This window comes from Notothenia rossii, assembly GCF_949606895.1.
Source record: "Notothenia rossii genome assembly, chromosome: 3".
Classification (NCBI taxonomy): Eukaryota; Metazoa; Chordata; class Actinopteri; order Perciformes; family Nototheniidae; genus Notothenia; species Notothenia rossii.
In genome coordinates, this window is record NC_136901.1 from 11,323,072 (window position 1) to 11,340,192 (window position 17,121).

A 17,121-nucleotide genomic window follows, 5' to 3' on the forward strand; every position below is an offset into this window, starting at 1 on the left:
ATATCATAAATGTAATTTTAAATTCGTGGGAGAGGTGGGTAACATTTGGCACAGGTTTTTAAACCAACACCTCAGTGGGTATTGAATCGTGGGAAACACTCTGTGAGTAAAACGAGCAGTTCTTTAAAGGCAAGTCTATTATGGAAGTTGAATGACAAGCATGTTTTCGTCATTACCGGATGGAGCCGATGTTGGACGGTGCTGATGGGTTGGTTCCGGAGAGCCTTCGCCTATCAGTTCCTGCTTGATTAGGGGTGGCTGCAGGATGCTTTCTCTCATTCCACCACGAATAGCACGGTGAAGCCAGATTGGAGAAACAACGCCAAGCCAAAATCAATGGTATACTGTACACAGGGAAACGCGCAATAAAATATAGGCTTTCTAGAACACAAGATGCTCAAAAGGATTTAGCTGCAATTACTTCTATGAAAGCCTCAAGTTATGTGTCTTTCCTATACCTGAAAGTAGTTTGTGTTACCTTGCATTGAAATGTCCTTTTAATCGAAATTGGCTTTTTAGTGTTTTCCTTGCCAGTCTGTCACTAATTGACAGAAATAAGTGAGAGGGTAGGCTGAGCCCTGGCCTCATGTGTGGTTGCATTTTAAATGCCATCCTCCCTGGTCACTGCTGCTTTTATAACTCTTACCGGCACATACTTTGGAGCTCACACAGCTTGAGTTCTCACCGTTTGCCAGCCTCCCTTTTTGTTTGTGTGCACTTCTCTTGAAGCCTAGAGAGGAATATCTTAACAGTCAATCTGCAAAACAAATGCGCGACATATCAAAACAAAATATCTGCACAAACACGTGAGAGGAATTTCTATTTGGCAATCAAAGTTGAAAGGTGTCTTCTTTGTTCCCTTTCAAGATGATTTCCTGCGATTTATGGTAGGTTTTCCCCAAGATGTTTCGAAAGGCTGCCAAGGATTCACTTCTCTGATGTGTCAAAAAGATGAACTGCCTTGAGGTATTTTATTAAGGAATGGGAGAGACAGATGCAAGAGAGGAATAGCTCAAGAGGGAGAGATCTACAGTGTCGTTCAATGAGCATCGCTCTTAGAGAACATCTTCGTGTTATGAGGCACGAGGGAGACATGAGTTAGTGCGGCTTAAGAGGCTTTCTGGGCAAGGTGGAGAAAATGGGAGCGCATTTTCCCTCAAGACTTATGACATATGAAAAACAGGAAGCCAGGGCAAGAAAATCAGATTCAAGGTTGTGCATTGTCTTCAAATACAATTCTAAAGACAAATGTGCAGCTGTCACAAAAAAAGGGTTTCTTTTGGTGGCGTAATAAAAGCGCATTCCTTCCCGTTGTTTTGACTCTTGAGTGGGAGACAGGACATACAAGTCTGGTGACCTCTTGACCGTTCATGTTTTACTGCCATCCGTGTGTTAGCTCAAGGTCAGAGGTGAGTGATTGCCATCATCCGTCTGCATCCTCTCTCAAAAGGTGTCAGAAAGGAAAAGTGGGAGAAAGAAGCGAAGGATGGAAGAAGAAGACTTTTCCGTGCAAACATTCTCCTTGACAGACTGCTCTACTTTATCTGCTGTAACGGCAGAGCAGATGGGATTTACGCTGAGAGGGGAACCACGTGTTTGCGTGCTGTGTTGACCAGTTGCTCCGCGTCTCTCTGCTTGGCTCTTGCTGACACAAATCACTTCTTGTCGGGTCATGACAGGCTCCAGCAGCAACTGGAATGGACTCCCCGTTCCCATGGGAGAAAGTTTCCCGTGGCAGACTACATGACATCCCTATTTGTGAGGCTACAGAATTCATGCGTCGGTATGCAATAAAACGACTCAAAATCCGGACTGAGGTACATTTTCTTAAAGCCAAACAAACATGCAAACGACAGATGGAATACACAGCCAAGAAAACTTGGGAAATCTACTCCCCCAGATGTCTTACCTGCGCAGCGGTGCCACTTTTTCTCACGCTCTCACCCCCTCTGCCTTGTTTCTACTTCTGCTTTTCACTCCCTCCTTTAGACCCCCCTCCAGGAGAGAAAGCGGGCAAGAGAGGGAGTACCAAATACAGACACTTTCCTCCTCCTCCTCCTCCTCCTCCTTCTCCACCCCTCTCGCTCAAAACAACAGCAGTAATCCCAAACGCGTGCCAGAGAGCTACTGAACTGGATTCTGTGTTTATGTGTGCGCGCATGTGGATGTCTGCGCAGCCTCTGGACTGGACCAGGATACTCTCCTTTGTACTGCTGGCTCTGGTTCCTCCCGTCAACTGCCAAGAAATGTTGAAACACGCTATATAAGGCCAATAAGCGGCTTGGGGCTCCTTACGATTCTGGTACCCAAAACGAGAGAGCAAAAGCCGTCCGGGGGCAGACAGAAAGTGTAGCCCTCCCTCTGTCTGCAGTCCTCTCTCTCTCCGTGTCTCTCTCTCCTCCCTCCTTTCTCCCTCGGCCCTCTCTGTTGACGCATGCTTGACAGAGGGAGTTAGAGGGAGAATGCTACGTAGCTAGAAATACCTACTTTACTTCTTGTTTATGCCAAAAACACACTTAATTCAAATTGATCAACTACTTTGCTGTTATATAGAGTTTGTATTGAGTATGTACATTTGTTTTAACATATTTCATGTAGGATTTACTATGGTAATATTTGCATGTTCACTCATTTTACTGTGAAATACAAACACTCTAATTATTGCATATCATGTCATTATAAAATCTTGATATCCCACATAGCTGTTATTTGTTTTTGTATTTGATTTGTGCCTTTGCATTTATTGAATAATGTGCCCAGTACTAGCTTGCTTAATTGTTAGCCTCTAACCAAAATATGATTTTAAAGGCCATATTAAAACTGATAAACACATTGAAGTAGTAGTAGCAGAACGACGTTGCAACTCGGGAAGTCTAAGGAGCTCTCGAAGGCAACCTTGGCTTTGGTGGGGGTCTGTCATTGAAGTTTTCCAGAGCGTTTCTTACAAAAATATTTGGTGTAATTAAAACACCTAATCCAAGAGTTGAGAAGAAGAGTGGCAAACCTGTACCTGAGACTGTATCTGCTATCGATCTACTCGAGTGGGACCCGAGATCCCTTTTTTCTAAAATACTTGGGAGGGAAATATTTGCCTCCTGTTGGGTTTTTAGCACCCGAGGTGAACTTAGCTCTTGACCTCCAGACAAGAGCCGAGTTAAATTAGGCCATCAGTCATCTGCTAGCACCCGGTCATTAGGCCTCCCGTACGGTTTGTCTGCCAGCTCTATCTCCCGACTGCCGCGCTGCATCCATACCGCTGAAGGGCGTCGCTATGGAGACGTGCTGTGATGGCTCTTTGATGTGACGCGTTTGCGCAGGGGAAACAGACCTGCCTCTGTGAGGGCGGCTGAGGAATGAGGAGGCCTGGCTCCCGTGAATGTGTGTGTTTGTGCGCCCACGTGTGTGTCTCATCATTTTCTCTCACCCACTCTCTGTCTTGTTCTACCTTTTTTCACTTCCATGCTTGGATAGTTACTCCCTTTTCCATGCCAACATTCTTGAACGGACCTCATCCCTGCTTCTGTGCACGTCTTACTGTGTTTTTGGTCTTGCTCACTGCACTTCTTGGAAGATAATAAAGCAGATATAAAAAAGAACAACCTTGGAAGGACAAAAGCCTGTAAAACACCACTGAAAAGTTGTCATGGAGACGGTCCAGTGGTTAGAAAGTGAGTTTATGACAGTTATTTTAGCCTTTTGGTCGCTTAAAAATGTATTTTTCAGCATTTGGTTGTGCTTTTCTTTACAATCATGTGTTCCTTCTGGTTAAAAACAATCAAGATGTCCAAAAAATAAGATTGGGACAGCCAAAAATCAAGCAGGCAAACGCATACATGTTTTCTTTTAACTCTGATATTCTTGCCAGGTCACCCAACGTATAAATATACGACATATCCAGTCTCACCTCTCATGTCTTGCTTCACTAAATGAACAACAAATTAAAAAAAAATCTGAAGGCTTCAATCCAACAGTCCACAAACCAATGGGTGACTTCACTGCGACTACGTCTACTCCTTAATACAGTCTGTGGTTTCTAACAATCAATACAAATGTTTGATATCCGCAAAAACACACGTGCCTAGTACATAAATAGTCGCAAGTTATACAGTCAGTGGTAAAACGGGGTTATAAGCGTTCCTCCTGAAATATTAAAGAGCTCCTGGGTTGCACTTTATAGAGCATGTAATTCGCCTGAGCTCTAATTAAAGGCTTCTCCCAGTTTTCACACATGTTCGGATGTGGATTTAAATGTAAGGATGCTAGGATTAAACAGCCAGACCTCAAAACACTTGACCCTTTAAATTCTGCACTGGCTTAGCTGGAGTCAGGCGTAGCTGGAGTCAGGCTCAGTGGAGTTTGGAATGTGCATGATTTGACTGACTTCGTGACAGTGAAAGTCTGCTGTTGCAGGTGAAGACTCTCCCTCTTCTAAAATGCGTAGCCGGTTCTAGCACCTCACTGCTTGTGTGATGTAAGCTGCGAGCGAGCTCAGCTTGACAGAGGGGGATTTTGGGCTAGTCGAGATGAAACGGGATGTCTGAGTCTCCTCGCTGCAATGATATCCTCTGGATTTACTTTTTGCATGACAAAGGAACTATTGAATCAACTAAAAATAGAAATTCAGCATGTGACTGGGATGCCAAAGTGCATTTCTCACCTCAACAAAAAACAGTTAATTATTAAGTATTAAGAACTTTCTTTTCCGATTATTTAACAGCACACCGTATTAGTTATTCATTGAAGAGATTTAATTACTACAGTCACAAAAGAGACACCTTTTTTTATATTTAAAGATAATAATGACGTTAAAAAACCAACTTCCTTGCTTTTCCACTAACTAATGACTTTTAAAGATTACTATGAACAATGCATAAGAGTTGACGTGTGAAACCCTCACAGAAGAAAATGCTCTCCACCTGACAGACTGAAGTATAACCAGGTCAACAGGAACATGCTCCTTTGGTTTGAAATGTGTCTCATGCCCTCTGTCATTTTATTCTTGGTCTCCGTCCGTGACTCACTTCCTGGTCCGACTGTTTCACCCCTAGTGCTGCTCCAAGATCTGTAAACATCTACAACCACAGGAAGTGGAAAAGCCTGATTACGAGGGCACTTTGTTCGGCTCCAGCTGACTGCAGCGATAAGTAAACAAGTGGTGAGATCTTTTGAATTGCCTGATGAACAGAAACGTGTTGAAAACACTGAGTGCTGCGGGAGGATGGATTTAGATACAAATGATCCCCAGGGCCTCGGGAGAACCTGGGTAAATGTCAGCAACGCATTGCCTGGTCTAAGTTTTCCCAGCTGACTTTTAATGTTTCTATTAGACTAGAAGTAAACTGTTGTTTCCATTGCCTCTTTCTGTTTTACCATTGCCTTTAATTGTACATTTACACAAACCTTTCGCACCTTTTTCTAATAGTTTTTGAGTTCTGGGAATCCGCAAGTCATCTTGTCATCTATCTTTTCACCAGCCTCCGATGTTTTTCAATACTTTAATCCAGAAAACCTGAACCTAGTGCAAGACAAAGCTAGACAAAATAGGAAAACCCAAACAGCATTGTCAAATTTCCACGCATCTATCAAGCGCAACACAACTACAGAGTATTTTCCAAGCCAATTTGTCTTGCAGCTGAGGTAGAAAAAATATGGCATGTCAGACAGCACCACATTGTACTCAAGACACACACTTGTAAACAGGATTCTCTAAAATGCAGCCAAGGAATGACAAAAGCACCTTTCAGCAGAGTTGTTGACAAGAGGAATATTCAAAACTTCTTCTCTCGCTTGTTTTGTCCAACCCCACCATTCCTCTTCGGCCCTGTCTCGCCCTTGCCAAACCTCCCTGGTGTGTTCCAACCCGCCAGCCCCAAAGAGCAGCAGAAACCACTGCAGCGGCATTCCAAGAGGCTCCTCCGAGACATGGCAGGGATAAATCACAAGGAGTAAGGAAGACCACGCTGCGCAATCCAGTACACACAAGTAAACATGATCACTTGCACACACGCGGATCTGTGTGCAAAGTGCCAAAAGTAAACCCTGAATCTAGTCAAGTATGTTGATCTGAAGTTCCAACAGTGATCCATACTGTCCACAACTGGATTCTGATTGGTTTCTGCCATTGAGGAAGCTCTCAGACAAGATGTTTTTCAGAAAAATGTAAAGTAAACACTAATTACAGCCTCAATTTTAAGGGATTACTTCATCAGGAATTCACCACTACACACTGCATATGAGTCCAGAAAAGCACTTCCAGGGAAACATTTTGCACATTTTTTGAAAGTCTTGAGCATCTTGCCTCAAACCAGCCAGATTTCCAGCCACAACCCCACTATCCAACTCAACATAGGCAACCACAACAACTGCGTTAAGGTCCCCAAGTCCATCTCCAATACAATCTGGCGTGATAACTCATTTGTCGCCAAGCTAGAAAGTCCTCAGGACTCGGAAAAACAGCGGTTCACTCAAAGACGTTTGCGGTTGTACAGAAAGGAAAACAGAAACTGAATGGTAGCCAAAGACTATCAGCCGTTCTTCATCAGGACACATCAGTGGTCACATCTGTCTTTTGGATGTTCCGCAAAGACATTTTCATAAGCTTTAGAAATGAATGATCGAGCCCGTATGCGGGGACAGATTACCGGAGCAGAAGGGAAACATACTAATACCGATACACATCAGTAATCGTTCCACTGACAACAAGATTACAGGGACGAAGGGGAAATGTTTTATTGACTTGTAAAGGTGCAATAAGTCAGATTGTTTAGAGGAGTGAATGTCACTGTATATCTTCTTAACAATCTTACTTTCCATGTTATCCCTTTGGAGCACAAAGCCGCACGACAGTGATGTTTTTAGGTACTTGACCAAATGAAGAAGTAGTTATACTATTACAATATATAGCAGGGTGATATGCAGTGATTCTCATTATGGCAATTACAGAGATTTCTAATGAGATGTTTCTACTTTTAATTCAGGCATGTATGTTATTGCAATGTCTCTAGTCAGTAAATGCCACTAAGCGCTCCGAATAAATGTTATTCATGCCAAAAAATACTAACATTTTGTCATTATTTGTTTGCATTTCATACATTAATTGTATCAAATGTTGGTTTTCTACATAGTATTTAATACACTTGAATGAACTAAATGACTTTTATTTGAGTTATTTTGTCAGAATTGAGTAACTTAAAGATATTGAGTGCAATAAAGTAATTAAAGAATGCAAACTAATATTAAGGTAAAAAAAAAATGACCATCCATCAGATGTTACATAATCATTAGAAAAACGATTCTTTTGTCCATTCCTAATAGCAATCATATAACTAATTGCAAGGAAAAACCGTATAGTGCAGACTCTTTGTGTAAATAAATTACACATATGTGTCTCTCATCATATGTTAAGAACATTTACGTTTATCACACGCTCACTAAAGTTAGAGTAGGCCCCATTAAAATGTCGTAAAAACACTGAGATGCTTCATAAAAAGTGATAACACTACCGTTAAAGCTTTGGAACAACTGTCTTTTGATGTCCCGGTTGCTATAAAGCATGAAAACAGGGAAGCAGCGGTTTCACGTCTACAGAACCGCGAACCACTGGCGACGACTTCATTGTGCTTCATGACAAATTTACGGTTCAAGGTCAGCGTGGAGCCGGCTGAAGAAAAAGCATCTCGCTCTGCCTAAATCCACAGACTTTCATTTTCCTGAACTTTTACGGCCTGAAACAATGAGCCATACTGTTTCCTGTTTATCGAGGGTCATTTCACTCGAAAGGCGCCAACACAAATGTTTAAGCCACTTTAGGGATTAGCACATTAGCAAATAAGGATTAGGGATGTGGTGCCAAAGCTGTAACTTTTTAACCAAATTAAACACAATTCCAATCCTCATCAATTCTTCTCTTCCCAGACACAAAGCATCCAATGTCTGTCAGCGCCAGAATGAATGACTCATGACTCTGGTTATCCTGATTATTCCCCCAATTGCCACCACAAATGGCTTTGCCTGGTTTTAGAGGTATTTGGGATGTTTCTTCTACGCAGCTTTTGTTCCTACAGTAATGTTTGGGTAGAGGTGATGTTTTTGGGAAGGAGGTACGAATGGGGGCGTCTCTCCACACAAGTCACAACTAAAACCACTAAGAATAACCTTGTTACGATCTGACACCCCCGCCCTTTCCCTGCCTCCTCTCCATCATTCATTCCTTCCTCCCTTCCTTCCTTCCTTCCTTTCCCTTTACTCTCCCCATGAATTCTTCCCCTTTCCACTGAAGATTCGGATCAAATGTTGGTCGTGTGCAGTGAAGAATTTATTTTTCTTTAAATATACTGCAGTTTAGAATAACAAAAATGTTCCTTTGCAAACAAATGTTAGATTGCAAATTTCAGATGTATTGATTGCCGCAAATGCATGGGTTGGAGTTACTGGTCAAAAACAAGATCATGTTGTAAATATATGTTTTCATTTAGCTAAATGAAGCTGTATTATTTTGGTTGGAATCCTCTGTATCTGCAAGCTGGCCTCATTGGTGGACATTGTCACGAAAAAAGTATTCTTTATAATAAAACTAATAAAAGAATACCCCTTGTTGTTCACTAGCAGTGCCTCACGTCTCATGTTTAAGCACTTAGGACTAGGATGTAGGTGTACTTGGAAGCAGATGTTGATGGACGTGTCAAAATAAAGGCGCAACGTGAAGATCATAATCTGTTACAAGTCATAGCTTAAGATCAGTGATCATACATTGATTGTTTCAAGAGAGAAATATTAACTTTAAGAACTATAGATAGAGCTGCTTTAAACTCTTTTTTAATAATATAAAGACAAACTCAAAAGGAAAAACAATGACCAAGGTCACGTGTATCGACAGAACAAGTATATACTCAGTCATAATAAGGAGTAAAAGATTATTGTCTTACCTTGGATTCACATTTTCTATGAAGGGACAACTTGCACACTGGAAGAGAAGAGACAAAGTTGGGTTAGCAGAGAAGAGCACACCTGGATGAAAAGACAAAGAAACACACAGTCTCTACCTGAGAGTCCATTTAAGAGAGTCACTTTTTAGAAGTCACTGATTGTCAATTGCAGTTGAAAATGTAACTGTCTTTTTACTCAGCTGTGTGTGTTGCTGAATGTGCTGCAAAGGAAACAAGGTCAGCTCCATCCTGACTAACATGCTGTGGTGCTGCCCCCAAGTGGCCACAGAAAGCAAACATACATCCATACATGTGTTTGTTTTATCTTATTATGACCCTTTAGAAAGAAGTGTAACATGGTCAAATAATATGAAACGACTGGATTATTCCCAATAGAAGTAGGAGTTTTAATAAATATTGAGAAACAGTGAAAGGATGGGCCTCTAGGTGTGAAAAGGCCATGTTTCTGAGTGTGTACAGGTAGGACGGTTGACCCCCCCACACCTGCTCTGTAGGTGGTCCCCAGGTGGTGTGGGTGTTTTTACATGTGTGAGCAGAAGTGACGGCGGTGTTGGTGCAGGAATGTTCCAGGTGGTCTCAGAAAAACACTGGTTCATTTATGCAAGCCATGTGTAATGGTGATAAATGGAGCACTTGGTCATTGTGTTGATTGGTAATTATTTGGAGTGTTAAGTGAATATTTGTCCATCTAATTATCTACTTATTACTGACTCATATTTCATTGAGTTGTCATCGCCGGTCATGCAGGTGAAATCCTAGCTTAGAAATAATTCTGGAGCATGTTTTAACAAAGCAAAATGCTTAAATCTGTATGAAAACACTAGTTTTAAAACTAACGTATCTTCCCCTTACTTGCCTATGGTTGCCTGGCAACTGGTTCCAGGTTATAACAGTATGCGAAGAGCGTGCAGGTGACAAAACAACCTCAGTCACTTAAGACTGTGTAAATCCGCAACACATCTGGATGTCAATGACACATTTGATCTCTTTGTCCACAAGCCCTCTAGCAATGTGGCCTTTTCACTGGGGCGCCTAGCAACACTTCCTGGTATCTGTAAAGGGCAGGGAGGATGTCCAATGTGTAGTGAACATACAGTGCTGTAACACGCTCACATTTAATAGCACTTCTTCGCTGATTAAACCGCGTTTGCGCACATGAAGCTGCTCCTGGGGGCCGTTTTGGGCTTTCAGCTGGATGACTTTAAGCTTTAGCATTTGGCAAGGGAAGCTTACTGTATTTTAACATAGGGGATGATTGAACAAAAGGGGGATGAAAGGGGGAGTAATTCTCCCGTGCTCCCCTTTGCTCTCTTTTCCCTTTGTTTTGCATGCCTATCTCCAAATCCCCCTATACCCCAATTTCTCTGTCTTTATCCTGCTTCGCTCTACCCCCCCCCAGCCCTTACCCCTCTCTCCCTTTTCCCCCTCTTATCTAGGCTAATGCAGCAGCAGCAGCAGCACCAGCCATGCTAATTTTAACAGCAAATCCTCAGCCAAAGCCCTATACAGGCCCGCTCTGCTACCACCGGGCTTCCACTCGGCTCCTGCTAAAGACGCAGTGTTTGTACTTCAAAAGGGAAAGAGGGAGAGTGTGAGAGAGAGATGGATGGATGGATGGAAGGAGGGAGACAAGAAAGAACATTTGAGGCTGCCCGGGAGTCCTTTCACGTTAATTTCCCCTGGACTTTTTCTTGGAGTGACAATAAAACCTTCAGTTCTTCTAAAATTAGAACCAAAATCGTGCGAGTGGATAGTGGAGGAAGATGGGGCTTAAAGGGCAGGGAGGAAGATGGGAGAGACACCGAGAGTAAAAACAGCAGACACATGCAAACATGCAGACTGTGTGCACACATTGGAATAGAAAGGCAAAACAAAGGAGATGGAGACTGAGAGACAGATGTAGAATATGGCTGCCAAACACATTTTACATCACTGAGGACTGAACGTATTTAGACTTTGGGACTTTGAATAAAACTAGCTTTTCAGTTTCAAGAAATGTGATGCATGTTCTGACCTTTTATATTCTAATATGATCAAATCAGTTCATACAAATGTGTAAAATAGGTTTAAAGGGGCCCTATTCTGCGTATTTTCAGGTTCATATGTATTTTGTGTCTCTACTGTTTCCATGCTTCAATGTTCAAAAAGCTCTTTATTGTTCTCATACTGCCTGTGCTGCAAAACCTCTTTTCACCCTCTGTCTAAAACCAGAGCCCAGTCTGCTCTGATTGGTTAGCTGGCCGGCTCTGTTTTGACTGGTCAACCTCTTAGAGATGAGACTAAATTGCACATGTCTTATGGTTATACAGAATGAAATGTTTATTAATGCCGATATTTAATGTTACTACCTTATCTGCCAATATGTTTCCATCCTTATGCATCCCTACTTTATTATATCCCCATTGGTTTGGAATTTTTTGATTGCTAGTGTTTTCCCCCAATGCATGCTGGGACAACACCCAAGCCCTCCTCAACAGGAATCAGAGTCTGAGTGAAACTCACCTTTGCAGATGAAGCCCTCCTTGGTGATGGCCTGCTTGCATATATCACAACTCACGACCTTCTTGAACGGCTTCAGCTTGAAGGTGTGTGTGTGGACGCCCTCCAGCTCTTCAGGCTGTGGGAGGAAGAGGAAGGAAGAGAGATCAGGAGGGAGTCGGTTGAACGGCTGCCAGCAGGTCCTCGGCCAATAGCAACACATTTGGGATTCAGCTATGATATATTGGTCTACGGCTGCTGCATGTTAGATCTCAGGCTTTGATGGCTTCCGTGAACTGGTTTTACTTGTGCCTTTAAATGTGTATATATTTCTTTATATGTGAGACAAATGCTTAATTTTCCTAAAAAGCTTTAGAACAAGTTGGATTCATTTGAATTGATGAAGTACTTTCTCCAGGGTAAAATACTGATACATACTGAGAATTTACAAATATTACAGTACAACAGTTAGAGATCAGAGCAACTCTTTTTTGTAAATGGTTCAATGTTTTCTCACATTTTAAATAATAAATGATGAATAAACTGATCAAACAGGTGATACTTGTTTATTTCAATCATGTTGAAATGTCTAAATGAATCTTTCTGGCCTTTTTTAAACCAAAACATTATACAGTAAAAGTCACATTTTAAAATAATAATAGGTTTTTCTACACATACAGTTTTGTTGTTTATTTGATCAAAAAAGACACACTTTCATAGCTGAGATGATTTTGTGTCACAATGTTGCATGGACCTGCACACACACGACACACACTGACATAGCCCGCCCACCAGCAGAGGATGCTTTCACTTTGAAGTTTTTAATTAAATGACTAATTAATGATGAAGAGGAGAGAGTGGGGAAGAAAGAAGCCTCACAGCAGCCAACAACCTCAAAAAACTCTAGGAATGATGTACGCCTGGGTGTGTGTGTGTGTTCATACGGTACTGTATGCATGCATGCATGTGTGTGTGTGTGTGTGTGTGTGTGTGTGTGTGTGTGTGTGTGTGTGTGTGTGTGTGTGTGTGTGTGTGTGTGTGTGTGTGTGTGTGTGTGTGTGTGTGTGTGTGTGTGTGTGTGTGTGTGTGTGTGTGTGTGTGTGTGTGTGTGTGTGTTGGAATATTTCCTGCCTGAGGACACAGAAGCTCTAGAAACTGCACCAAAAACTGAGCAGAGCAGAGAGGAATAAAAAGTGCTCAGCATTTTCTGTATGCCTAAAAGCAATGATATTCAAATGACCGTGATGAAGGTGGGGTTGATGTGTTCATGTGAGGTGGGGTTGATGTGTTCATGTGAGGTGGGGTTGATGTGTTCATGTGAGGTGGGGTTGATGTGTTCATGTGAGGTGGGGCTAACAGAACATTTAAAAAGGAACCCTAGAGACCTCTGCAAAATGAATTCCAGGACTTGTTTACGATGTATTCGTGACATTCCCAACGCTTTCAAAGCATCATTAAAACAAAACTGTCCTTCCAAACAGCTGCGCATTACTCAATGCTGATTTGAACCAGGAGGATAACGCAGCCAAGAAGACTGTAACTGGGTCACTAGAATTTCCCTTTGATGGTGCTTTAACTTTTAAGCAGCTCAACCTGACATAGAGTTTAACATTTTTTGGAAAAAAAGAGTTTTTTAGGACCTTTTCAGTCATTTTTTCACAGTTTGGGGCCCAAGTGACGCAATGCAAATTACGCAGGTTTTAAGTAATATATATTATTTTTAATAAAAGCTAGCTTGACACTATTTCAGAAAAAGTATGCAGCTATTGAAAGCTGCTTATTTCGCTCACCCCTTGTTTCTCACCTTCCACCACTTTACTACTGATCTCTTTTCGCACAATCCCTCTGACTGAATAAGCCCCTTGGTGAGTCATAATGATGATGTCATTTCCTCTGTGTATTTGTGCAGCTGGGCCAGTCTAGGCTGGGCTCTGCTGGACTGTAAACTTTATTGAAAGCAGTATTTTAAAAGACACCTTGTTCCAACTATCACCTTGAAAGAGTGTCTTCAAGAACTCACGTGGAAACAATCCCGTGAATCATCTGAGAGGGATTGGTCGTTTTTTGTGTTATCCGCGGCTACATTTTGAAATAATTCTTGTAAATGCTGCATCGATTCCCAAATAAACCAAAGTGAATAGTATCACATTCATATTAAATAAATCAAACCCCAATGTCAACAAGACCATTTTCTTCAAACTACGCCAATTTTCAGCAATGAAAGTTGGACCGACCAATCAGCTTATAGCACAAACTTCCCTCAAAGCTTTCTTTCTACATCTTTCTAAAATTGGGCAATCCCATCCCATAATCAGTGTAACAGTTGTCAGCATTGGATTCCACCAATCGGTCATTAATGATGTGTTGAGTTTTTGTGCCCACAAGCTACTCTTCCTTGTAGATTCGGAGGAATATCACGTGTATCTTTTTTGAATTTTAATTCCAGGTACACTAAATTAAAACCATCTCTGCTAGCATAACTTATTCTAACCACTACTACCAGAACTACTCCAACTACAAAGGATTGCAGGTGATATGAGGCCCACTGATGAAAGCAGGACAGAGGATTGTAATCCTTTGCTTCTTTGTCTTTGAGCTCATTTTCTCTCCGATGCTCTCCGGCCTTTTTTTTTTTTTTTTCTCTCCATCTGCCGCAGTCAATTTGGCTCAAAGCTATTACAAAAGTGTATTTCTCAGCGTTTTCGCCTCACTATCTCCCTACATCTTAATGGCTTTTGTCACACTGTGACCCACTCGCTAGAAGCTCCACAGAGGAATCATGGCTGACCTTGGTTGTACAGAGCCGGACGAAGCGTGTTTCAAAAGGTAGTGTTCAACAAACAATACGCTGATAAAAAAAAAAGTGGAACCAGTATGTAATCCGACTCATTAAAGATATTCTTATTTCACAAGTTGGTAGATATACTGAACAGCAGCTCAGGTTTAAATACAGACGGACCGCAGACACTTTCATTAGAGGGAAGGGAAGTAATCTGAGCTGAGTGATACCCATCGTGATTATTGGAGAACTGCTGAGCTGGACCAACCAAAGAAGACGATGCGAGAAAGGAAAACAAAGGGCAGTATAACAATGCCAATGAAAATAAATACAACAGATACATGTCATTTTGTGAAACTGTAACCCACTCACATGACCTGACAATACACTGATTTGAATGAAACCTCATCGTACAAGAAATGTTAGTCAAGGACAGTTCCATTCAGATTCCACGATTCTATTTACTGTAACGATTTAAACTTCCCGCTGTGGGTCATATAAAGAATTTCTGACTTCTGATAAACCCAATCTAAAACAACTAAGATGGGCATGTTTTTGCAGTGTGCCCGTCTAGGTTTATAAATAGCAGTTGAAGCACCTTGGTGCCACTCTCCAGCCCTGATGTTAAAGATGACCTGGCAGAAAGCCGCTGGCTAAACCAATCAGACACCGCCAGCTGTGTCACAGGCAGGAGCCATGGTTACCTGGCTGCCATGGCAACTGGGGTCAATGTGTCCTGTCAAACTATGATGGATGAGGTAGGAGTTTTTCAAAAAAGGACAGAAAAACATAAGTTTGCACACACACAAACATGCCCACGTTGAGTATCGCCACTGCACATGGTTGCTGGATGGCTGCCATGGAGCATCTGGGATTCAGAAAGAGAGGGAAAAGGGCCCCAGCAGCTTAAATGGCGAGTAATCAAACATGAGTATAACAGGGATCATACTTAGTTTGAGTGGAAATTACCCTCAGAGTTTCACAGGCTCACACACACCGGGTCCCACTTCTTAAAACTTTTAGTAAAATATGTTACGAAAGCTCACAATTAGGCCTGTAATCAGAAAGCCACTTCCCTAATGGATGCCATGAGTTTCTTAACCATCCATGAAAGATTTTATTATCCGGTACGAAACAACTTGCTTCCTGATGATCATATCAAGGAAAAGACAACGTTTTGCCAGGAAAGGAACATTCAAGAAAAAGTATTTCTTTAACTTTCCCAAAAAGTTGACATCACTTACAAAATAGCTAGGTATACATATTTTAGATGTTTCTTGATGCTCCTAAAATGTACATATGTTCCAAAGACAATCTACTGCCATTGTGAGATTTTTTTTGAATGGTATGTAGAAGAAAAGATAAGCTCAAAAGTTCAAACTCCAACGCCATGGCCATTTGTCACCTAGGGTGTCACCAAAAATCAAGAAAACTAAGAGACTCAGGACGGTCATGAAGAAAACCAAAATTCCATGCTGAAATATTTGTAAAACAATCATTATTTTATCATTTAAAGTTCCAATTTTGGTCAATTCACAATGATGGAGTCATTTTTGAGAGTGTAAATCTTAAATGGCAGCTGTGTTTTCGACTAGAGAGCCATCCTAAAGACGTCCAACACCAAAAACTGAAAAAACACAAGCCTTGTCCTCTGTGTCGTGTGAGAAGGACAATCCCAGGAGACGCCGCAGAGAGAAAATGGAAAAGGAAAAACAGAGATGGGAAGGAAAATGGATGTAGATGGAGAGAAAAAGGGGGGATAAAGGGAAAGAGTGAGTGGTCTAAGAGCAGAGGACGGAGGAAGAGGAGAGTAGGTGTTTTTGGGAGAGTGTGTTTGTGTGTGTGTGTCCGGGCTTATAGACAGCAGGCACAGTAAATCAAGGCCCTGTGCTCCTCTCCCCCAGTTGCACTTAGCTAATGAAAAGCATCACTACGCTACCTCCACCGCGACCCCACTTAGAGCCAAGATGTGGGAGCAGGAGGGAGTGGGAAGGGGGGGGGGGGGGTTGACTCTCTCAAAGGCATGCTCTTTACCTCTGTAACCGGGACAAGGCATGGACACAAATGAGTCCTGGCACGTACAACCAATCACAAAACATGCATGTATTCAGTCATGCGTGTACACCTTAACCCCACTCATTTGTTATTCATCATCAATGACTAGCTAGTATCTAACACACTCTAGCAACTGATTAATGCAATTGTCTGTTAGCTAGATCTCTTATTAAATAAAGTGCATGCAGTCTGTCAAAAACGTGCTGCAAAAGTTAAAAAATGTGAGCCTAGTGAAGGCAAATTGGAGATAACGACATGTTAGACCTAAAATCAGTTGGAAACGAACACGACTACCAATGAATTCTAATATTTCCCCCTAACTTATCAGTACAATGTGTCTGTAAGTGTTGCTAATACCTTTTCTGTTTAAGGTGATTATATGTCAATATTGTGTTAAGTGCTTGTTTATGCTGCCTCCAAGTGGCCAGAAAAAATCGGTTAAATACAACAATGTGTTGCAGTTGTTCTTTGAGGTATTGATGTCACAATGGCGGTTACCACAACTCCTCCATGGACAAAAATCTACACTGCTCACCACAGCTGATCACATTTCATGTTCTGTATCAGACCCATATAATACAGAAGTCATCCGAACCATACCCACCACGAGCAGTCAAAGCAAAAGTCTCAATATAATGGTAATTGTTGATGTCTGGAACTTCCTGTTTACAGTATGTCAGGTGCATTTTGAGGCACTGAAACCCAAACTAACACTCTCTGCCACACAGGTTCATCAACACAAAACCCTGTAGTCTTATAACCGCCCAGTCAGATATCCATTTGTGTACAACAACCATCTAAAAGGAACGATGTTTAAATAACTAGAGGACTCATTCTGTATAATTAGCTGAAAGATTAGATGTT

General features: G+C 41.7%; 1 protein-coding gene across 9 annotated transcripts in view; it reads right to left on the minus strand.

The window, feature by feature from the left end:
* The window catches only part of tns1a (tensin 1a), a 77,248-nt gene that overhangs the window by 47,145 nt on the left and 12,982 nt on the right, over nucleotides 1-17,121 (minus strand). For 7 of the 9 annotated variants that reach the window (XM_079668392.1, XM_079668390.1, XM_079668391.1 and 4 more), the window contains exons 2-3: nucleotides 11,448-11,562; nucleotides 8,925-8,962 (exon numbers count right to left, since the gene is read on the minus strand). In XM_079668392.1, coding sequence (XP_079524518.1) covers nucleotides 8,925-8,962; nucleotides 11,448-11,562 — 153 coding nt within the window. Of the gene's footprint in view, nucleotides 1-1,909; nucleotides 2,488-8,924; nucleotides 8,963-11,447; nucleotides 11,563-17,121 lie in introns of those variants that run through there. The other 2 variants (XM_079668395.1, XM_079668394.1) reach the window with 1 other exon arrangement.